Genomic DNA, 24,548 nt, shown 5'->3' on the forward strand with positions numbered 1-24,548 from the left:
TGGGAAACAAAAAGCATCAGGTAACAGGCAGGAAAGTAAAATACCGCCCAGAGAATAGTAAGTTTGGGTCACATCCCCTGGTGGAGGGAGTGGCCAGCATGGCAGGGACAGTCTGTGACACTCGTCACCTCGTGAAACAGCTGAGAGTAGCAGAAGGTCACAATGTCAACAAGAAGGGCTGTGGAAGAAGTAAGCAAAAGCAAGCAGAGCGGCCTCATCTGGAATCCTGTTTAAGAACAAAGACACCAAGTCATACCTGCCACTCAGGTACCCGTGGCATCACCATCACAGGATACAGAAACCCAGTTACTGGGGTGGCTGCATCACTGAAAATGACGAAGGCAAGAAACAGAAGGGAAAGGAAGGAAGTACTGATGACACGGGGCCCTGTAACAAGACTACACAAGCTGCACACTGCACGGGGAAAGAGAAATCGGCATTTAGTAGTGCAACTTGACTGGACACCTGACGTTGTAAAGCCAGCCCTCATTACCCCAATGACACCTCACAAATTAACAGCTCCTATGTGGTCTTCATGACATTTATTCTTTCTTTCTGAATATTTTAGACAGGGTTTAGTTACTGTACCTTTCCCTCCACTTTGTAACAATTCTCAGCGTTGCTCATCTTGATATTTTTGCCATCTATGCCCTGGAACACATACAAAATGTCTCGGACAAGGGCTGCCTCAGTAACTTCCACAGCACCTGCAAAATGGTTTTTATAAGAGAGTAATTACTGAACAATATTTTTAAGACAAAATCAGTTTTATGACACAATTAGTTTTGGAGTATATATTTGCAACCAGGACAAAATTTTAACACTAAATAAATGAGCTTAAGATGAAAAAGAGAGTATAAAGTTTTAAGAAACATAGGATTTCCTGAAAAAGAATGGAAATCATGTAATTTCTTATACAAAAAGTCTTTTAAAAAGACGAAGCAATATGTGGGAACTTAATATATAATCAAGGGGCAGCACAAATCAATCACAAAGGGATGCTTATTTATTTCAAGATAGTGTTTGGGAATACGGGCTTATTACACAGCAAGCAGACAAACCTTGGTCCATTCTCAACACCATATAAAAAGGAGTTAACAGCAGAGAAGTTACTTACAATTTCCATAAACCTTGGACAAAGCTAAGTTAGAATTAAGGTGTTACTCAAAATAATGGCAAGATAAGGACAAGGAGGCAATGCCCAGAAATCCAAGATGTCATCAGTGGGAGAAAAAACCCAGTCAGAGTATACAGTCGGAGATCAGCACTCCCAGAACCAAGCCAGCACAATAAGAGTGTACAGTCGGGGATCAGCGCTCCCAGAACAGGGCCAGCACAATCAGAGTGTACAGTCGGAGATCAGCACTCCCAGAACAGGGCCAGCACAATCAGTGTACAGTCGGGGATCAGCGCTCCCAGAACAGGGCCAGCACAATCAGTGTACAGTTGGGGATCAGTGCTCCCAGAACAGGGCCAGCACAATCAGAGTACAGTCAGGGATCAGCGTTCCCAGAACAGGGCCAGCACAATCAGAGTGTTCAGTTGGGGATCAGAGCTCTCAGAACCGGGCCGGCACAATCAGAGTGTACAGTTGGGGATCAGCGCTCCCAGAACAGGGCCAGCACAATCAGAGTGTACAGTTGGGGATCAGAGCTCCCAGAACCGGGCCAGCACAATCAGAGTACAGTCAGGGATCAGCACTCCCAGAACAGGGCCAGCACAATCAGTGCACAGTCGGGGATCAGCGCTCCCAGAACCGGGCCAGCACAATCAGTGTACAGTCGGGGATCAGCACTCCCAGAACAGGGCCAGCACAATCAGAGTGTACAGTTGGGGATCAGCACTGCCAGAACCAGGACAATAGAGTCAGAAGGAGAGGACAAGTTTGTATTTCACAGTCATGGAGATAATATTCTATAATTATCAATTACATCAATTTAATAGTAGTATTGTTCAAATCTTACCTATCATCACTGACCATTTTTATCTACTTTTTCCATCAGTTACTAAGAAAGAAGTTGAAATATCCATTTGTAATTGTGGGTTTGTGTGTCTTCTTTGCAGTTCTGTTGGTTTTTCTTTGCATTTGAAGCTCTGTCGGTAGGTGAATATACATTTAGGAGTATTACTTCTTCCCCAAGAACTGACCCTTTTGTTGTTATGCAATGTGCTTCTGTCCTTGGCAACATTCCTGCCACTGTCTACTTGACATTAAGACAGCCACTCAGCTTCCCCATGGTCTGTGTTTTTCCCATCCATTTACTTTCAACCTATTTGTGGTCCTATATTTAAAATGTGTCTCTTGTGAGTAGTACATAATTGTCTAAACAGCATTTTTTGAAAAATCCGTCTTTTAAACAGTGTCTAATGTATATAAATTTAATGTAATTACTGACATTTGGATTTGAATTTAACTGACTGCGGTATGTTTTCTCTTTACCCCACTGTTCTTTCTTCCTTTGCACTTCCTCTCCTGCTCCTTTGGGCTAATCAAGTATATCTTTAAGTCCTTCTGTCTCTTCAGGTTTGTACGGAATACAGATTTGAAGGTTCTGGTCGGGGATCAGGAGTCACACCAACAGAAGGAGAGCAGAGAAGAGCACTCTGAGTCCATCTAGAAATGAGTTTCTAAGCCCCAGAGGACATAGCTGTCACGTGTCACAGGACAGAGAGAGGCCGGCAAGTGCGGCTACACAGGCACAGGCCGAGTTCTGCACTCCAAGCTGTCCTCATGAGTCTAAAAGACACTGCTCATCCTCGCATTCTACACAAAGACAGATCACAGCTAGAGGAATTTCAGAATCTGTAGATTATGAACAATAAAGCTCATTCTTCTATTTTCAGGATACTCATGTTCCAAACACTGCTATTCATGTGGTTCTCATGAAAGAAATTCAAACATTTGGGACCAGCCCCGTGGCCAGTGGTTAAGTTCACACATTTCCGCTTCAGCAGCCCAGGGTTTCGCTGGTTTGGATCCTGGGCAAGGACATGGCACTGCTCATCAGGCCATGCTGAGGCGGCGTCCCACATGGCACAACCAGAAGGACCTACAACTAGAATACTGAACTATGTACTGGAGGGCTTTGGGGAGAAGAAGAAGGAGGAAAAAAGAAGAAGATTGACAATAGATGTTAGCTTAAGTGCCAATCTTAAAAAAAAAAGTTAAAAAAAAAAGAAACTCAAACTTTCTTTGGAATCTAGCAGAGATTTAGAACTCTCAATGAGGCATTCATTTAGTGATCAAATAAATCTGCAATGAGCTTCTTCAAATGGCATGGTGAACAAGACAGAAACAGCCCCTCCTTGTTGTTGGAACTCCGACTGTGGAGAAGACGGTAACTGGTACTAGGGGCCTGGTCTCGTCTGGAGAAGCCTTCCCAGGAAGAAAGGCAGAAAATAAAAACAGAGAGGGGATGTGACGAGGAAGGGAAGAGAAGAAAGACCTGGGCGGAGGAAACCACTCAGACAAGGATCTGAAAAGTGAATGGGGCTGAGGATTCCAAGGTCACAGAGACATACAGTGATAAAGCCAGACTTCCCAAGGCATCAGAGACCAGAGTTAGGATTCTGAACCTCATTATGAGAACAAGAAACTACCCAAAGGTTGAAAGTGGAGATTCCTGACCAGTGTTTTAAAGTAAGGGAAGCATGACTTCCAAATGTTCAAAGAAAAGCTACGTTAAAATACATCCTTACTCACCACCTGCATCCCCTTCTCTCCTTGGCCTTGTCACGGTGCGAGCAACAGTGCTGGGGATGCCTTTTGAGGTAGTGGTTTGTAAAGAAGGCTGGTTTGCAGTTAAAGTCCATGCAAGACGTGACCCCAACTGCTGTCGAAGACAGTCTCCTACTCCTGGAGCTTGATGAGACTGTCTAAAAGAAGGAAGGAACATCTTGTATCTTCAAACACCCAGGCTATTCACTGAAGAGATAAAAACACTTCCAGAAATTTTTCTTACTATACTATATTGATAATCTGAAATGCACAGGTGACTTAACCCTACTCAAACACATCGACGACAATCAGTCCAAGGCCGCCTTGGACCCTCAGGCTAGCACTTAGACTCTCCCTGCCACCTCCACACGTTTCTTACCATAAAAATCAAAATCTATTTGACTTTTCTTTACAAACACATAACATACATCACCCATTTAAAACCACTTTGCAATTCACTGACTTTAACTTCACAGTCACCACCCTTCACTCACTCAGCTTCTGCTGAGCACGGAGTTAAAGAGCCTGGAACGCTGCTGCTCTTCTCCACCCTTGTGTCCCAGCCTCCACATGCTCAATATGAAGAGAAAGACCATAATTTCCAATTAATTTCAAGTGTACAAACATAAAATCTACGGCAAAAGCACACCCAAAGAAAGGCTTTACTGAATGTGGAGAACACGTACAGCTGCTCTCTGAAGATCTAAGAACCTGATAGCTAATTTCTAATGAATATTTTGACAACTGTAACAAAAATATCATTCCTGGGACTGCAAAACACAAAAATGCGAATCTCAATGTTACTAATATATATTATCTATGATGTAATACACACTTTTGTATTTTTATTTTGTATACGTATTTCCTAAAAACATAATTAGATTTGACAACACCTTAAACGGCAAGGGAAGCAACATTTTAGTCGTGTGTTCCCATAGTTCCTCATCTTAATTCACTTGCACTGAGATGCCATAATTCTTAGTTTGAAGATCTTAGCACTTGAGGATAAGACAGCTTTATTTTATTTGAGTTAATTTTTAAACAGTTCAGTGAAGGGAAGAGTATATGTTAATGAAGGGGATAATATTCACTCAGAGATAAATATGAGCATACAGCAAGAGAACTGTCAGTCAGTCACCTCAAAATAAAAGGCTCTGCATATTGCACTTAGGAGCTAAGTCCTTCACTAATACACATGTGCATTAACAGGTTAAGAGCCGGCAGAAAATCTTACAGTCAACTGTGATTAGACGTGGAAAGAATTCCTATCTGAAGGGAGTGTCTAGGCAGTAAAACCTCAGATAAAGCACATCAGAGACAGTGCCTAGAACACTCTGGGACATACAAGGCTCTAAATAGTTTCAGTGAACACAAAACACAAAAGCCTGAGGCTTTCCTGGTTCTGCTACTTCAGGGGTCTATGCTGGTAAGCCTGGTTTACCCCGGGAGGAGAGACTGTGGCGTGGGGGCCGGGCCGTTGAGGGCACACATGCTTATACTGCTGATGCCGCTGCTCCCAACGCTGCCAGAGCTCTGCGCCGACTGGGTGCTGCGGTCCTGGTAGTTCAGCGGGAGGGTCTGAGGCCTGGCGTAGTAGTAGGGAGTAGAGTGAGCATCTCTTGGTAATGCTTGAGCAAATAACGTGGCATAGCTAGAAACCTGAAAATCAATTAAAACGCATTAAGAACATAGAGATATAAAATTATAGAACACTCTTCCCAAATCAACAAAGATATAATTTATATTCAGATTTTAGTTCTATTTCTGTAAGTGGATTATGCACTTATTAAACAATAAGTTAGGGGGTTGGCCTAGTGGTGTACTACTTAAGTTTGAGCGCTCCACTTTGGCGGCCCAGGGTTCACTGGCTGAAATCCCAGGCACAGACGCACACACACCACTTGTCAGGCCACGCTGTGGCAGGCATCCCACATTTAAACTAGAGGAAGATGGGAATGGATGTTAGCTCAAGGCCAGTCTTCCTCAGCAAAAACAGGAGGATTGGCGGCAAATATTAACTCAAGGCTAATCTTCCCAAAAAAAAACCCAATAAATTAGTTATAGTTTTGAAATATGCCAGAACTGATAAAGTTGTAGAAAGTTTTCTGAAATCAAAAATTCCCACATGGTCTGATAACTGAACACTTTATTCAGAATGCATGTAAACTAAAACTCAAATAATTACTCAAATATTTTTAAAGGTTTGGCATTATTATATAATGAAAGAATGTTCATTACTTAGACTAAGGTTTTAGAGATAAATATGACTCTTTCACCCACATTCTTCAACTTTTCAAATACTTAAATTTCCGTAATAGAATATTTCATTATACCAGACTCTCTGGGACATGGAGCTGCCAAACTGCTTTTTCAAACACTGCACAGGTCAAAAACTGAATCCATGTGACAATAAAGTTTTCACTGGTCTAACAGTAACTAATGCTCATAAGGATATCTGAAAACACAAGAAAATCCTAAAAGGTCTTCTAACTCATAAAGAATTACGCAGCTGTGCTGATAGTAATAACCTCACACAGTAAAAATTTTGAAAACTGATAGTTTACGTATTTATACAATATTTATACAGTGTTATATTTGGAGTAATAACATAATTCTGAAAAACACCTTAAAGAAACACAGCACACTAAAAATGCCCTTAAAAAAAAGAAATCTTTTGACCTTCCACAAACGCCCAGAAAACTAGACAAGTTCTTTTCCTTTTCTCATATCATTTTCTTAAGTCTAGAAGGTGATTCATATCAAAATTGGTCTACCTGTTCCAAGAAAAGACACTAAGCGCCTTTAGAAAGCAGGAGCTGCTAAAACAGAGCCTCTCACCTTGTTTGGCTGCTTGCGTGGGTCTTCACTAAGGCTTAGCAAGAGGTAGAGAATTGACCACTTATTTTTCAAAACTCCCTGTTTAGAAAGAAAATATTAAAAGAACAACTTTATACTAGTCCCCAGTTTTATCTTCGTCTTTCCTAAATTATTCTTATTTCCAAAATAGGAATGCATTTTAAATTCACATGGTGACAGCCAATCTCAACTTCTCTGTCTTCCAGGCATTGCACAGAGTGCTGTCCACCCAAGGCCAGAGATAATGCTCTCGAGAGTTCACCACCCCTAGAGCTTTCGACCCCCTGAAAATTAGCTCCAAAGTCCCAATAAGAACATATTTTTTAAATTACTCTATTCCTGAATAACAGTATTTCCTTCCTGAAATAACTGTTGTAATAGCCAGCTTCCCAAACATAGTGACTATAAGAAAAATGCCATCATAAAACATATGAATGCTTTTCCCCCCCTTTATCAAAGTCCCATTTAGGCCATAAAATAGAGCATTATTTAAAAACAAATAAGTAAATAAAAAAGAATTGTAAAGTGAAAGAGGTATGTCTCAGCATCACGCATCCCTAAACTCAAGGCTCCGGAGCACTTCACTGTCAGGATAACCAACCTCTAGGTTTCTAGCTAAGGTCATCACACAGATCTCATTGATTTCTAACTGTCTATCACTCTGCCCTGATTTATAACCATTAACAGGAGCCCACCCTCAGTACGTTCTATCCCAAATTTACAGAGCATTCTACTCTATTCACACAGCTTTATCTTTTGGATGTGCAGGCTAGAATATACACAGATCTTTATTTACAAAATAAATTATGGGATGGTTACTTACATTATACAAGTTCTTCATTATATAAAACATCCTTGAAAATTTCTTTAAAGAATAAGCTCATCCCAGGTATTTAAAATATGGTCTAAATTTAAAAATTGATTAATACAGAATTTTTCAGAAACAATAAATTCCCCAGCTGGGGCAACACAGATAAGAAGGAGGCCCAGCCCTGACGGAGTCCTCAGTCCAGCAGTAAATAGACAAATGAGCCAAATATTTTGGTATGATAAATTACTTTTCAGACAGGAGGATCACTTGAGTGACCCAGGCCCAGGAAAGGAGTCCAGAGGAGACATGAGTCTCTCAGAAAGATGGGTGACGCAAAGGCAAGGAAGGGGGACAGGCACAGCCTCTTCAGCGAACTGAAAACAGATCAATTTGGCTAAAGCTAGATATGAAAATGGAAACTGAAAATGGAATGACGGTTCAGATCAAAGGAGGCCTGGGAGATACTGTACCAAGAAACTTGGATTTTAAGCTGAAGACAGCAGGCAGCCTTTGCAGGGCACTGACTGGACCCACTCCCTGCCAGTGCCACAGAGGAGGGACCAGAGGGGAGACAAATGAGACGCACAGGGCCTCATTAGGAAACTGCAGTCATCTGGAGGGGAAGGACCAGGGGCTGGGCTGGCATTCGGTGACTGAGCATCCACTCAGGTAACCCTGACAACCCCCATAAGCAGGAACCTGGGTCTCCGGGGCTAAAGGACTGCCTCAGGCACAGGACCAAGGAGCCACACCTCGCCTGCCCGCCTCAAAGAGTGCTCTCTACCCGACCCCATTCCCAATACCCGCAAGCACGCAGCAGCAGCAGCCGAGGAGCCATTTAAAGGAAGCCTGTGTGGGCCAAGTCCTCACATACTTCATCTCCTGTAACCATCGCAGCCACATGTGACACAGGCTTTATTCTCTTCACTCCATAAACGAGGGAAACAACAGTGAAAACCTAAATGACTTACCCAAATCACAAAGCTACACACCAGGATTCAAACCAAGGTCTGCCTCACTCCAAAAAAGACAGAGGGGAGGCGTACCTCAGAGGAACAACCAGGAAGACTTGGGGACAGACTGAATTTGGGGAGAAAGGTGGAGTCCAGATAACATCCAGGTTTCTGGTTTTGGCAATAGATGTACGGTGTTATCATTCACCAAAAGGGAGAACATAGGAAAAAGCAGGTTGTACATGGACGGATGGACACCTAGAGGTATGAAAGAGAACGATGAAATGCTCCTTTCACTGCTGAGGGTGCCGAGCTGCATGTCCCTGGGAGTCTCCCAAGGACTGTGCACAAAAACGACCAACAGATGTCAGGAAGACAGGAGAAGTTCTCCCAGTGCAGCAAGAGTCCTGGGTTAGAACCTCAGCTCTTATTTTAGAAAAATAAAAGGGTATACAGAGTGGAAAGCAGAGAAAGTTCCAAAAACAAACAAAATTTGCACAAAAAATCAGCAAAAGGCATATGGAAGGGAGGCGGCAGCATTTTTTTTAACCTAAGAAGAAGAGGTTTTAAACACCCAGGGTCAGTCAGCTGAAGAGCGTTTGATGGAGGGACTGTGCACTGCGGTGTGGACAGGGATGGGGGCACAAGTGGAGGAAGCAAGCAGGAGCACCACCAACAAGGAGCCACTCCCCTCCGGAGGCCTGAAGGGACAGCGGTGGACAGGGATCACCAGAGCCAGGGCAGGCAGGACAGGAGGGCATGAGGGCGTGAGAGAGGGACTGCCCACATGGCCCTTGGGCACAGCTAAGCCATCGCCAAACTGCTGCCTGGCAGAAGGGGAGTAACATCTAGGGCTCATTCTTTTCCCACCCTGCCAGTTCCAGTTGAAGCTAAGCAGAAAGCAAGAGAGCCCAGAGGCTGCAATCCACACCCGTCAGCCCTCCAGAGCCCAAAGCAGCACTGAACAGGGTAGAGAACAGACCTTGTGGGACAAAGAGTAAACAACTCTAGCATCACATGTTTTAAATGATTCTAAACCACATCAGACCCTGTCATCTAAGATTCCAAAACCTAAAGGACCTCAATTCAGACATAAATCCTTAAACACTGTGCACAAACTGAATCTTGAATGTAAAAACACATATTAGGCCTCCATAAGATCTAGAGGAACATCAAAACAGGTGGTTTTGTAAAGCAAAACTAGTGCGGGACACAGAGCTTCTTCCAGCATTCACGCCCAACCACCCCGGGTCATCTCCTCAGCGGAGCTGGTCACCCACTAGTCCCCCAGGTCCCCTTGCTGCCCAGGACCTTCCTCATCAGGCCCACCTCTGCAAGGTGCTTGCCGCCTCCCCAAGACGATCCATCCTTCTCCTCCTCAGCTTTGTCAGCAGCCTCCGAAGTCCAGCCAGGAACACCAAGACACTTTCCCCAACATCTCCACAGCACCCCAGACCCCTCTGTCCCCTCCCGACTCCCGCCTGGGGGTCTAGAAACAACACAGCAAACGGTAACCACACCTCCAACCTTTCCTCCTCTGTGCACACAGCACACTCTGCAGAGAAGGGCCCCCGATGAACAGAGAGGACAGAAACATCAGCCACCTCTGCAGTTGTGAGGAGCTGGACATCTTAGCAGAAAAACGGAATGGCTACTAATTGGTACACATTCTTCTATTTCATTTACTCACTAGTGTTACACTGTTGTTTCCTAATGTTTTTCATCATGTTTCACGCAATGAGCCAAGCTAGTTTTCTGGGCTAGCCCTAGGAAGTGGGTACTATTTAAAAACTTGATGTTTAAGAATAAGCATTCAGGGTTCCAAACAAAATTTTGCAAAACAACGACTTTAAATTAGAAACTTCCAGGGGCCGGACCCACGGCCTAGTGGTTAAGTCAGTGTGCTGCAGTTCAGCGGCCCGGGGTTCACAGGTTCAGATCCTGGGCACAGACCTAGCACCGCTCATCAAACCATGCAGAGGTGGAGTCTCACTTGGCAGAACTAGAAGGACTCACAACTAGGATATACAACTACGTACTGAGCAGCTTTATGGAGAAAAAGAAAAAAAAGAGGACAATAGGCAACAGATGTTAGCTCAGGGCCAATCTTCCTCACCAATAAATTAGAAACTTCCTAAATATGTTTTCATCTAATTGCCAATATTATGTTTTCATCTAAGGCCAATATTAATAGACACGACAGCTTTTACTGATGAAACTCTCTTCTGGGATCTCAGTAAGGCTAAGCATCTTGGGAATGTGATATCCGGTAAACAGATCTTGGCAATTTTCAATGCACAGAAGAAGATGTTTTCAAAAATAGAGAAAGATTTAAGAAAAGCAAATGATACAGCATTTTGAAACTATTTGCCTGGAAACGAATGTACAAAAAAAGGTTCCTATTTCTCAATTTTATAAATATTATCAAGTATTTTTAGAAAAGCATACTTAAAACAGTGAATCCAAGTATAACATATCAAATTAAGGAATCAAAATGGTCAGCAAATAACTTTAAGCTTATTTTTAAGGGTACAATATTCGAATAAAGAGGAAGACCTGAAAAAATTATGAGTTTAATTACTAGCAGCATTATGCCTAACTCAGTAATTTTTATTGTTGTAACACTAACTTAATATTTGTTGAGCAAAGCATTAAACTTCTTTGGATTTCACTCTCTTCTCTATAGAAGGAGGGAGAGAACCAGATGAACTAAGTTCCTTTACAGACAGAATCATAAAAACCTCACCCTATGATTCAACTAATTCACTGGCGTATAGGCTAGCAGAGTCTTTTATTAAAATAAGAGGTTAGAAAAACTACTCATGTGCAAGTCTCAATATCCAGTCACAAAATGTTCAAAATCAATTCTTTTTTAAATTATTACTATAACAGTACAAATCAGGACCTGATGAACAATAAAGTATATCAAAAAGATAAGCTTTTGCTGTTACACAGACAAGTCGAGACTCCCACCAATGCGCTTCGTCACAGTAAGGGAATTAAGGCGTGTGTAATACAGACTCACTATGTACTTAAGTCTGATCACGCTCTCAGTGTAGCTTCATCCACCTTCACAAACAATGCAGCACTAAATCCAGCTAAAACTTACTTCTAATGTCGAAATCTTTAAAACGCAAACACTATCTACAATTAAAAGCCATTACACAACACGGAAAAGTTTAATATGATACCACAAAAAAATGTTCAAATGCCCCAGATCCCTAGTACCAGCACCGCCATTAGTGGAACGGCTTTCAGACCACTTGTATGATACCTGTGAATGAAGTTTTCTATGGAGTTCGGAAAATAATGCAGCATCTGCTTCTCTTCTTTGTCGAGTAACTGAAAAGTTAGAAAAGAAAATAAGCATGTTAATCACACGCACCAAAATCCATTTTTATGATACTATTTCACCTATAGTAACAGAAAACTCAGAAAAGAATCTTGCGCTTAGGAATCAAAACAACTAGACAATAAGTGACATTTGAGCTTTATGAATTTGGTCAATTCATTTAATCTCTCTGACATTTGTAAAATAAGGACAGTATTAGACTGGAGTCAAAGAGTTTATGTGAAAATTAGCCAAGTAATAGAAATGATGAGATCTTTTAGATTCTATCTACAAATCTTAATAAACAGACCAGTGAGGCAAACCACCACCAGTCTAACTAGTTAATAATGGCTACCCAGAGGGAGGATGGGAAGTAAAAATATCTTTGGAATCCTAAATTTAAAGGGCATTAACCAAAAAGTATACCATCCATGATAGTTTGACTCAAAACTATACATTCTAAGCATTTATGTTAACATATACAGCAATATTGCATCTTGTTTTAGTATAAAATGTAACAATTACTGTTTCAAAATAAAAATCAAAATAGCCTATTAGCTACTTTTCTTTTTTTTTTGAGGAATATTAGCCCTGAGCTAACTGCTGCCAATCCTCCTCTTTTTGCTGAGGAAGACTGGCCCTGAGCTAACATCTGTGCCCATCTTCCTCTACTGTATATGTGGGACACCTACCACAGCATGGTGTGCCAAGTGGTGCCATGTCCGCACCCAGGATTGGAACTGGTAAACCCTGGGCTGCCAAAGCGGAATGTGAGCACTTAACCGATGTGCCACTGGGCCGGCCCCTAACTACTTTTCATCTACTAATTCATTCTATTGGTAAGTCTTCAGATGCCTACAGCTACACTTACAAGTTTTCTGAAAGCCGTGGCAGCAAATGAGCTCATGCTCTGCTCTGCTCCATGAAGGAGACTACACACTGGATTTGGGGCCCTGAAGGAAGAGACCCCACTCGCCCACATCTACAACACTGCACACACCACCTACGCACAGACAGCAGCCTCTCAAAGGAACCCTGACACACTCCCAAGAAAAGGTACCACTTTGCAAAGCTCAGCAGCCTCTAAGTAATCTTCGTGTTTATTTATCTCAGTTCAGAGGCACGGCTTTCTTAACATGTCATCAGCCAAGCTCACTTAGCTTTAAATGTTCAAATTCATTTGTAGAAAGACAATGACTGACTCGATGGCCATGCTTCCTCATATTCATCAGCTAGACAGGGTCCTGGTTCCATGGACTGACGCTATGAACCACATACCAGCGGTTATATCAATCTCAGCCCATCTGTACTGTCAGCTCTTCCTATGCAGAAAGGTAAAGCTATCTTTACACTAAAATGTATTATCACAAAATGCATTCAACAAAACGAATGCAATTAAAAAATATAATTTACTATCTTTAAAAACTTATATAAAAATACTCCAAATAAACACCACCATAAAATGGAGCAAGTGATGTTCTTTCTACAGAATGACACTAATTCATAGACATGAAAGTCATAAGATAATAATACAAAGTAAATAATACAAATAAAATAAACATAGACTATTTACCCAAAAAAATGTTTTACCTAACAGATTGCTAAACAAAGCAAAACAAATCTTGAGTTACCACGTACCCCACTCATCACTGTGAAAAATTAAGAAACTTCTAAGTATTAAATGTTGTCACACGTGATGAGTTTTGCAATTTGTTTCAATATAAAACATACTAGGGCCGGCCCAGTGGCACAGCGGTTAAGTTCACACCTTCTGCTTCAACGGCCCGGGGATCCCTAGTTCAGATCCCCGGTGCGGACATGGCACTGCTTGTCAACCCATGCTGTGGCAGGCGTCCCACATATAACGTAGAGGAAGATGGGAGCAGATGTTCGCTCAGGGCCAGTCTCCCTCAGCAAAAAGAGGAGGACTGGCAGTAGTTAGCTCAGGGCTAATCTCCCTCAAAAAAAAACTACTAGCATTTAATATTTGAAGCCAGCCATATAAAATGGAAAATTAATTTCTTTATGTTACTCCAGAGGACAGAACTATCATCACTCAACTAATCTAATCTACCAAAAACTGTAATCGAATTTCAAAAATGTTAAATGTAAAAACTATATCTAAGAATTAATGAAATATAAGAGATCAATGGTGACCATCACATGAGAGGACCATCAATAATGCTCTACCACCTACAGCTGGGCCGCATCAGAGCTGGGACTCAGGGAGGGGTGCCGGCAGGGGTGCCCAAGAGAAGCTGTAGACACCCAGTGACAACGGGCAAAAGCACCACATGCATCAATATACACCAAGTCTTGTTTCAAAAACACAGAAGACAAACAGTCAAAAACTGTACATGGTTACAGTTCTCTTGGTAAACAAAAAAGAGATTCCAAGACTTCCTTGCAATACCCGCTGCCACAACGCAGTTGCCAGTTCTTTAACTCTGCCTTTAGACAAACTGTATTTTTAGCTTCTACACGTATGTGTAATATGCTCGCCAGGAGGCCTTGAAATGTAAATTCACAAAGGGAATGGTCTGGTAATATAGAACCTAATAGCTGGCGTTCTCACTAATAATCTAAAATGTAACAATCATCAGGGTTCAAGAAGAGGGTACAGTGTTCTTATGTTCAGTTTTACAGACAAGAAAGGAAAAAATGTCTTTACCAGTTAATTGCAGGATAAACACTCCATTTTTGCCCTTCTACCTTAAATAACACACACACCAAGTTACACTGAGATCCAACTCCTATCCGCAGGTGGCCCATTTCAGACTGTACTGCTCATCAAGCCCTAAACGTGCAGAGGTCACCATGGCCAGATCCAGTTACTCACGCGCCACAGCCTCAGTCTACCCCCAGAAGCTCACCACCCATCTCGGTTACACAGCTCTGAAACAGGACGTCCATGCAGACCATGGGCCAAATACAGTGAATAATGCAACAGGTAGGGGTGGAAAACTGTGCCATGAGAAACAGAGCCCTAGGAGGTGTCATTACCAGTTTTCGAACACACTTAGAAATAAGGCCAAAGCCCATTTCATTTGGGCAGTTTCACAGCCAGGCCCCGGCAGGGAGGACACACTGACCTGCATGGCAAGGCTGCTTTTCAGGCAGCCGGAGCTGGGCTCGTATAGCCCATAGAACTGTGCGGAGGCGGGAACTGGCCACTGGAAAAACAACCCTCCAACCAGGACAAGAGCAGTTCTCACATGTGGGTCCTTATGCTCGAAGCCTCACTCCCTTAGACACTCCTGGGGTACAGAGGGGCAGCAGAGCTCCAAATTACACAACCAGGGAAGACAGTAGTGACTAGATGCTAATAAGCAGAAAGCTTTCGTCTCTCCGGTAACGACGTTTAGGAAAGCTTGCATCTCCGAATCAAAGTGTTCACATAGTAAGCTCTGAAGAACCAGAAGTTTGGATGTCGACAATCAAGAGAAGCAATATTTGATTCACTAAGAGTTGTTTACTTCCAAGACAGTGTTCTGCTATCTTATCAAAAAGTGCGTAACATTAAATACTTCAAAGCACAAGATAAACAGGAAGGTATATTAAGCCCTTTTATCTTCCTCACTCTCTTAAACCAAACTATGGAGTTAGAACAGTATTTAAAACAATCTTCTTTCACTATGTTCTAATGAAGACAGAAGTGAGTTGTCCTTATTCTTAATATATATTTTTATACATATGTAATAGTACCTATAATTAAAATGTGCTTGGGAACTACATATACACATACAGAGATATATAAAAACATATATATAAAATACATATATATAAAATACACACTCTCAAGCTTTGACAAGTTGAAGAATCCAACATATGACAACATTTAAGCAAAATACATACGTTCTTTCTTGATTTTTTCAGCTACTAGAAATTCATCTCTCTCAACAGTTGGGGCAAAGTTGCTGCCAATAACTCGCACAGCATACTGGAACTGTTGGGCTACATCAGCTGAAAGGTAAATAAAAGGATGCAAATTATTGCCAATCAGGTTAAGTTTTGATCACCTGAAGCTTCCAGTTCGAGACAGTGGGCTGGGCACATACATCCACCTTCCACCTTCCCAAGGTTTTAAGTGAGAGGCAGAGAAGCTATTAGGAAATGAAAACAAAATCAATGAATAAATGGATGAAATAACAGTTCTATTAAATAAGGAAGGGAGACAGCAAGACGCCAGAAAGTCTGAAAAATCCTAGGAGACAGAAAATAAACTGGACTGATAATCACAAAAAAAGGAATAGCAAAAGTCACAGCCCAAAACGTGATGCCTGAGAAGTAAGCCTGCTCAAGAGCCTCTGCGAAGCTCCACAGCTCAATCCAACACACACAAACACCGGGAGTAGGCCGGGGAGCGATCAAAATGGGCACTTAGTTTATAAACTGCGTTTGCACTTCAGGTAAAGATATGGCTTAAACACTACTCCCTTCAAAAACCCTACTAAATTGAGACTAAATGCGTTTCTTTTAAAAAAAAGGGGGGGGCATAAACCTAGAAAGGCAAAGAAAATAAAGCAGAGCAAAGTTAAAGAGAGGTCAACAAAATGTGAGAAGCTGAAGAGCAAGTGGAGTGGTGGGACCTGCTTCAGGAGCTCGACGCCTGCTGGGTCAAGGAGTGGGCACAGAACCCAAGAGAAAGGCAAATCCCTGAGAAGCCCAGGGAGGCTCCAGAAATGAGAGAACTCCATACCTCGAAGATGTGCATGAAGTGGGGCAGAATGACGAGGACTGCCTGGAAATCTGGACGGAAAACAAGACTCCTGGGTCCTCCACCCCATCCCACACAACCAGGGGACCACTGACTGCCCCACCCAGGCAAACCAAAGGAGGTCTGGGAGGGGTACCAGGACAGCAAGAACGTGAAGTAAAAGTAGCAGACTGACTTAAGGGCTCCGGCCCCCCTCCCCAGACACTGGGAATCAAGACTCCTACATCGGGGATCGCGGCCAAAATGCAGCACCCTCTACCTCCCAAAAAAGCACCACCACCCCGCAGTGCGCTAGGCATCCGACACCAGGCAAAAACCAGTAACAAAACTAAAACCCCAAGCAGTCCCACAGGCTCCACCTGGAAAAGTGCCTTGCTCAGTAATCCGAAAGATAAGTGAAGGAAAGTGAACCAGGATTTAGACTGAACACCACAACTGACCAACTAACCCCCAGTGATACTCACAGAACATTCCATCCACCGACAAAAGAATACACATCTCTTTCAAATGCACATGGTACAGTCATCAAGAAAGACTGCATTTGGGGGTCACAAAACAAACCTTATTAACTAAAAATAACTGAAAGTATTCAAAGTATGCTCCCTATCAGTCACAGAACTAAACTAGAAATCAGTAAGAGAATGATATCTGAAAAATCCTCAGATATCTGGAAGTCAATCAACACACTGCTGTGCGATACACTGACCAGAGAAAGTCTCAAAGGAACCTGGAAAATATCCTGAACTGAATGAAAATAAAAACACAACACATTAAAATATGTGGGATACAGCTAGAGCAGTGTTTAGAGGAAAATAAAACGCTTTTATTAAAAAGGAAGGTGGGTCTCAAGTCAACCATCTCAGCTTACTCAATAAAATTTAGAAAAAGAAAAGCAAACTAAACTCAAAGCATTAGAAAATAAAAATAAGAAGAAACATCAATCAAATTTAAAACAAAAATAGGGGAGAAAAAAAATCAATGAAACCAAAAGCTGGTTCTTCAAAAAGAAAAATAATATAATTGATAAACATAAATGTGTGACCAAGAAAAACAAGAAAAGACACAAATTAAGGAATGAAAGAGGTGATATTACCACTGATCCCACAGAAATTTCAAAAACAAAAAAAAAATCGCTAAAGAATTCATGTAGCACCTCCCTCAAGGAGGTGGCTAAAACACAACGCCCACTCCTTCAGGGCGGGCTGCACAGAGGCTTCCTTCCCAAGAAGAGAGCGCTGTGCAGCGGAGACGCCTGACAAACACCCCAGCCAGGTGACCAGGGTCAAGATGCCCAGCGCGGGGCCAGCCTGGTGGCGCAGCGGTTAAGTGCACACGTTCTACTTCTCGGCAGCCCGGGGTTCGCTGGTTCAGATCCCAGGTGCGGACACGGCACCGCTTGGCAAGCCATGCTGTGGTAGACGTCCCACATATAAAGTAGAGGAAGATGGGCACGGATGCTAGCTCAGGGTCAGGCTTCCTCAGCAAAAAGAGGAGAACTGGCAGTAGTTAGCTCAGGGTTAATCTCCCTCAAAAAAGAAAAAAGAAAAAAAAGATCCCCAGTGATGAGTCCCGCTGACAGTGTGCGCCCTGGACACCATGGGACGAGAAGGGCACTTTACCTCTGGGGTTTCCTCCCAAACACACATAACCCCAGTCTAATCATGAGAAAAACATCAGACCAGTTCCAACTGAGGCATTCTACACAATACTTGACTTTTAATCCTCAAAACTGTCAAGGTCATCAAAAGAAATAATTTTTAAAGTCTGAGAAATGGTCAGAGCCAACAGGAACCCAAGGAGACATGAGAGCTGAAAGTAATATGGTACCCTGCATGGAACCCTAGAACAGTAAAGGAACACCAAGTACTAACTGAGGAAATTGGAACAAGGTCTGAAGTTTAGTTAATATCAACGTATCATTACTGATGCACTCACTGTAACAATTACACCATCCAAATGTAGGATGCTAATAATAGAGAAAGGGTGTAGGGTACAAGGAACTCTGTCTTATTGCCACAATTCTTCTGTAAATCTAAACTCATTCTAAAATTAAAAGTTTGTTTTAAAAAAATACTGATTCCAAAACTCATCTTTCACAAATCATGATTTTATTGGTCTGAAGGAGGCCATTATCAATATTTTGTGCAAAGCATATTTTTTTATTTTTTATTTTAGGGGTTTTTTTCTTTCTTTCTTTCTTTCTTTTTTTTTTTTCTGGTGAGGAAGATTGGCCCTGAGCTACCATCTGTTGCCAATCTTCCTTGAGGAAGACTGTTGCTGAGTCAACATCTGTGCCAATCCTCCTCTATTTTATGTGGGATGACACCACAGCATGGCTTGACCAGCAGTTCTAAGTCTGCGCCCAGGATCCAAACCTGTGAACCCTGGACCACGGAAGCAGAGCACACAAACTTAACCACACCACCAGGCCAGCCCCGATATGTTTTTCAAAGCTCCATTTTAAAACTTTTAGTCTTAAAGGCAAAAATAAAGCACCTTAAATGCGAAAAAAACATTTGTTCAGCAAACTGAAAAAAAATCTCAGCCTATACCATACATCATATACAAAATTAACTCAGAACATAATAAGTGCTAAACATAAGCCTAGAACACTTAAGAAAAAAAAAAAACAGAAGAAATCTTTGTGCCTTTGGGGTATGCAGAGTTCTTACATAAGACATCAAAATCATGACCCACTAAAAAAATTTGATGAATTGGACTTTCTTTCATCCAAGATTAAAAACTTTTGCTGTGCAAAGGACACTGTTAAGAGAATGAAAATACTGAGAAATTATTTGCAAAACACATATCCAACAAAGGGTTTGAATCCAGACAGATATAAAGAACTCTCAAAACTCAGGAAGAGGAAAAAAACAACCCAAGAAAAACATAAAGAAAAGTTTTGAACAATCAATTTACCAAGAAGATGAACAGAAAAGAAACACATGAAAAGACGCTCATTAGTCATTGGGAAATGCAAATTAAGCCACAATGAGATGCCACAATTCACCTTTCAGAATAGCTGAAATAAAGAAATACCAGGGCCACCAAGTGCTGGTGAGAACGCAGGTCCCTGGGGCGCTGACACTGAGGCAGGGGAGGAAAGGGAAGGCGGGAGGACAGTTCAGCACGCACTTCCCAGCAACCCCACTTGCAGGCTGTTCATTCTAGAGTCTCATAAAAATCTGCACCTGAATGCTTACAGCAGCGTTATCCATAACCACCAAAAACCGGAAACAATTTGGCTGTCCCTCGATGGGTGAATGGGTAGACACTGTGGTACATTCTCACAATGGAACACCACTCCGCAATGAAAGGCCGGAACTACAACACACACCACCACGAATGAGTCCCAAATGTCTCTGGCTAAGTAAAGAAACCGTCTCAAAACAGTGCATGCTGGACGGCTCCCTCTGCACGACGCACCGTCCAGCGGGGCTCCCCACACACCAGCCACACCTTGTGGTCTTGCTGTTCCTTGAGCACACCACAATCACTTCCAGCTCAGAACCTTGACACACTCCTCCATGTCTTCCCAGGACTCAGTCCACCACTCCACAGGGTTCTCTATGTAAATGACACCTCCTCAGAATGCCTCCCTATCTCAAGCAGATACAAAGGACACAGTCTTTCTTAAACACCCCTGTATCGTGCTCATGCAAATAGGGAACAAATTAAGTCTCCTCAACAGATCTGATTAGATTTGTTTTCTAGAAAGGACTCTTGGTGCAGAGAAGAAAAGGAAGGAGACGAGGTGTAAAACCAGGGGAAGAAATGCAGTGGAACTGCAGGGTCTCAATCCCAAAGGTGAAGGCTCCAAACAACACTCAGACGTGGGCCCAAGAGTCCTTAAACAAAAGACAGTTGCCTTGCGCACCCCAAAGGGTTCTACACACATTCAGGTAGAAGAAGACAACTGAACTCAGAGACGCACAAAAACAAGTGCAGCTCAAGGGCACAGACACCCCCCAGTCGCCTGCTTTCTAAGGATTCAGAAAGACGGTGGGGGGTGGGGGGGGGGAGGCGAACTGTTCAGTAAGACGCGTCTGCCTTCCTAAATCTCCTCCTTGTGTTGGCTTGTACGGACACCACGCTGTTTTCTAAAGGACGGGGCCACAGAGCAGTGACTCTGGGGGCAGGCCAGCTCAACCACAAGTGCTCTCTCCAGTAGCTAGCCCAGCAACTCCCCACTCCAGATGCAGCTCAGGATGACTGTGTGTCTCACGTTCCAGACACCAAGCTCCAAGAGACCTAGGGGATCAGAATCTCTGGAGATGGGGCCCCCAAGATGACTTTAAATAAGTACCACACTTAGAGAATTCAAAATGAAAAGGTGTCACGTTAAACACAGTATATCAGTTTCCTGTATAATCAAGGTGATTCTGACGCACAGCTCTAGCTGAAAAGCAGCACTCTAAAAAAAAATCGAAATAAAAAAAACACTGCTCCGGATTTGTGGTTCTCAAAATTATTGGTCTCAGGGCCCCTTTACACTCTTTAAGATTGAGGGCCCCTAAGTTGTTGTTTATTTATGTGGGTTACATCTATCAATATCTACTGTATTAGAAATTTAAACCGAGATCATTTTTAAATATGCATTTTAAAATAATAACAAACTCATTAAGTACAACTTTCAAACAAAGCCTAAAACTTCGAAATTCAATATACATGTTAATAGATATTTAGTGAACATTTTTATACACTTAACATGTTTTAATGTATACTTAATACACATTGATTTTCCCAAGCATATAATCCAGGGAAGACCATTCTTTATTTGAAACTTCATCAAGAGCTCTGCACCATTTTGGAAAATCATGAAACTAACAGCAACCCCACTTGTGGTCCATGAATCACCAAGACAACGCTCCTGTGTCTTCTCACTGTGGCTCAGAGTGCACTCAGCGGTGCTGCACATCAGGGCAATCACCTTACAGTATGTAGGGTACTGTAGTCACATGCAAGCGTTTGTGCTGAAGTGCTCATCTAACAAAAACTCCTTTAGTTCTTCTTCATCTTATAGTTAGAAAGAGGACTACCAAGTGTGAAAAGGGACACTGCCTCTGACAGAGTCAAAACTCTGCAACACTAAGCACATCATTTCCAAAGACAAACAAAAACTATCCAAAGAGGTAATGAGCAAAAAACGCACTCCAGGAGAGACGCAGGGACACGGAGAGGGAATTTTCCTGCCACGGGCGGGCAGGGGTATTTCAGGCAAAGTCACAAGGGTTTTAAGTCGAAAAAGGTGAAATAATGGTTACACTAACTTTAGAACAACGTCAATCACTGCTATAGTTAGGTGCTTTGCTTCCGAAGTCCCTTAAAGCCAAGTGTAAAATTTCTTTTAAAAAATACTTTATGAAAAATTCATTCCTGTGACATTCACGTCAAAAGTAACAAGTGTTTGCTATGCCTCAATTTCATATTATTAAAAAAGCAATATATTACAAAAGCATAACGGCAACGGTTTGTAACGTGTCACCAGAAAATGAAGTAATTAATCAAAGGTTCTCCTCAGTTAGATAAAATACCCAATAATGAAAATAAAACTTTTTTTAATGCCTTTACAAGGCAGCAATTAATACTGCTCCTTTGCTCACTAAGGTAGAACAAACAAGGCAGGCTATTAAACAGTTACAAATTCTTCAGTAAACAGGAGCACAATCTGGAATTATGAATCTGCTAACTGTGTGGCAATCCGAGCTGTCCGGAACAGAGAGCATCATCGTCAATGTACTCTAAAACACACTGCACTCAGGAGGATCCCCTCAGGATCTGAGAGAGAGCCCATCTACTTTTAATTTAGACACAATTCCAAACGGAGAGACAGGAGGGTGCAGAACTCTGCTGAAAGGAAGTGTCCAACCTCCTGGAAGGGGAGAAGCTAAGTCAGTGGACAGGAGCGTCAAGTTTTAAGATTTCTGTAAACTGAGAAACACCACGGTACCTCACAACGAGGGGCCCTGCAAGTCCAGCTGTGACAGTGGGAACGCAGGAGCCTGCAGTTTCTCCCTGGAGCCACAGCGAGGGCCCGCGGGTACAACGAAAACACTGACAGCAAAGTGAGTGAGTGGTTCCCAACAACCGTGGCTCTCTGGCTTCTCCCGGGACTAGGAACACGGAGTAGGAAGGGTAACCCCGGTGCTGGAGATGCGCGCACACAAGAGCTGGGGACAGATGCACAGCCAGTAGGCCAAGCTGCCGCCACTCGAGGCCCTGCACCCCGCCCGCAGCCCTCCCAGGGGCTCACAGGGCCCGCCGCCCTCCACTCGGTCCCGTTTCACGCTCCCCTCCCGGGCTTTCCTCAGCCCTTCCCTCGACATCCCTTCACCCTACCGCCCGCTCCACCGCAGCGCTTGTCACTGAGGGCATTACTCCTTGACCAGCTTCATCACTCTCCCCACTAGGATGTGACATCTGCGGGAGGCACACTTGTCTGCACGGCTCCGCATCGGCAGCACCTAACACGGCACCGGGGCGGGGGATGCAGGGGGCGGAGGACAAAGACTTCTCAGACGCAGGAAGCCACAGGGTGAAACTTTATAAAATGTGGCAATAACTGTGTGAAGTCAGTGCCATTTAATGGACTGACCAAAAAACTTCACTTCTGGCCCCTAAGAGTATCACAGAATATCAAATAACTGACATAAGCTAATGGTGAAGAATCACGAAAGGTCAAAATACAGTCTCAATACTTTAAGCGTAATTTCGTTTAAAGCCTTCCCGCAAAAACCGCACAATCTCTTTTCCACATTACGGTTCCAGGGGAGTGAGAAACCCAGCCGCTCCCACCGCCCAAGAAAACCCTTCACGCGGCAGCCCCGCGGCCCCTGCCTCCCGCCAAAGCAAAGGCCAAGGGCCGAGCCCGCGCCGCCCTTAGCGCAGCACCACCGCCGACGGCTTCGTGCGCCGGGCGGGGCCGGGTCTGGGGAGCCGACTCCCTGCGCGAAGCCCCCAAGGGCAGGTCCGCGTCAAATCTGCTCAGCCCTGGCGGGAGAAAACCACGGCAGGCAGCAGCGTCCGCCGCCTTTCGCTGCAGGCAGGGAACCCGACCCGGCCGCCCTCCGCGCTCGGCGCCCCAGGAGCGCGGGCGCTGCCTTTAGACCAGGCCGCCTTCGCGAGCCGCCTCCCGGGCTTCACTCGGGCCGGCGCGGGGCAGCGGTGACTCAGCCGGCCGGGTGCTGCCGTGCTGCCCGCCGCCCCTCCGCCCGGGGGCCGCAGCGCTCCGTACGCCGCCGCGCCGCCGCCCCGGGGACGCCGGCCTGAGGAGCCTGGGGGCCGCCCGCCCGGCCCCGCTCCCGCCCCGGGGACGCCGGCCTGAGGAGCCTGGGGGCCGCCCGCCCGGCCCCGCTCCCGCCCCGGGGACGCCGGCCTGAGGAGCCTGGGGGCCGCCCGCCCGGCCCTGCTCCCGCCCCGGCCCCGCTCCCGCCCCGGGGACGCCGGCCTGCGGAGCCTGGGGGCCGCCCGCCCCGGCCCCGCTCCGGTCCGGTCCGGCCCACCGCCCCAGCCCACCGGGCCGCACGCGGAGGGAGCGGCCTCCCCGGCCCAGCGCGCTACCTTCGCTCCTGCCCAGTATGCGGCAGCACAGGTTCTGCAGCAGGACGTTCGGCGACTTCTGGTCCGGGGTCGCCATGCTCGCCCGGGTCTGCCCACCGGGCCCGCGGAGCCCCCGGCCCGAGCCCGCCGCGCTCCGGAGGCCCCGCCGCCCGCCCCGCGCCCCGCGGGTTCCCGCGTCCCCGACAGGCTAAGGCCCCGCGGGCACCGCCGGCGACGAGGGCGCCATTTTAACGGAACCCGCCGAAACCGCGGGTCCTTCCCACACGGCCCCGCTTCTTCCGGGCGCTCGGGGCCGCAGGTGCGCCGGCCTAAGGGCTCCCCGCTCCCTCGCCGCACGTTCCCCCGGCACCACCGGCGGGCCAGGAAGGTTCCGGGCCCTAGCGCGCCGGCCGATGCTGCTCATCGTCTCTCGGGGCTCTGACCCCCACAGTGTCCCCAAACGCCCCCAGAGGGTCAGCTCGGCTCGGACCCCCAGTGTCCCCAAACGTCCCCAGAGAGTCAGCTTGGTTCGGACCCCCAGACGTCCCAAACGTCCCCAGAGGGTCAGCTCGGCTCGGAGCCCCAGTGTCCCCAAACGTCCCCAAAGGGTCAGCACAGCTCGG

At 44.8% G+C, this 24,548-nt stretch overlaps 1 protein-coding gene across 1 annotated transcript in view; it reads right to left on the reverse strand.

The window, feature by feature from the left end:
- Window positions 1-24,181, reverse strand: part of TUBGCP3 (tubulin gamma complex component 3) — an 83,128-nt gene extending 58,947 nt beyond the window's left edge. Inside the window, exons 1-7 of the mRNA XM_044779681.2 lie at window positions 23,947-24,181; window positions 15,525-15,632; window positions 11,613-11,680; window positions 6,557-6,634; window positions 5,160-5,377; window positions 3,704-3,876; window positions 589-707 (exon numbers count right to left, since the gene is read on the reverse strand). Of these exons, the coding sequence (XP_044635616.1) occupies window positions 589-707; window positions 3,704-3,876; window positions 5,160-5,377; window positions 6,557-6,634; window positions 11,613-11,680; window positions 15,525-15,632; window positions 23,947-24,022 (840 nt within the window). The 5' untranslated portion in view covers window positions 24,023-24,181. The remainder of the gene's footprint in view (window positions 1-588; window positions 708-3,703; window positions 3,877-5,159; window positions 5,378-6,556; window positions 6,635-11,612; window positions 11,681-15,524; window positions 15,633-23,946) is intronic.
- Between the last annotated feature and the right edge of the window lie 367 nt (window positions 24,182-24,548).

The sequence above is a fragment of the Equus asinus genome, chromosome 11 (assembly GCF_041296235.1).
Source record: "Equus asinus isolate D_3611 breed Donkey chromosome 11, EquAss-T2T_v2, whole genome shotgun sequence".
Taxonomy (NCBI): Eukaryota; Metazoa; Chordata; class Mammalia; order Perissodactyla; family Equidae; genus Equus; species Equus asinus.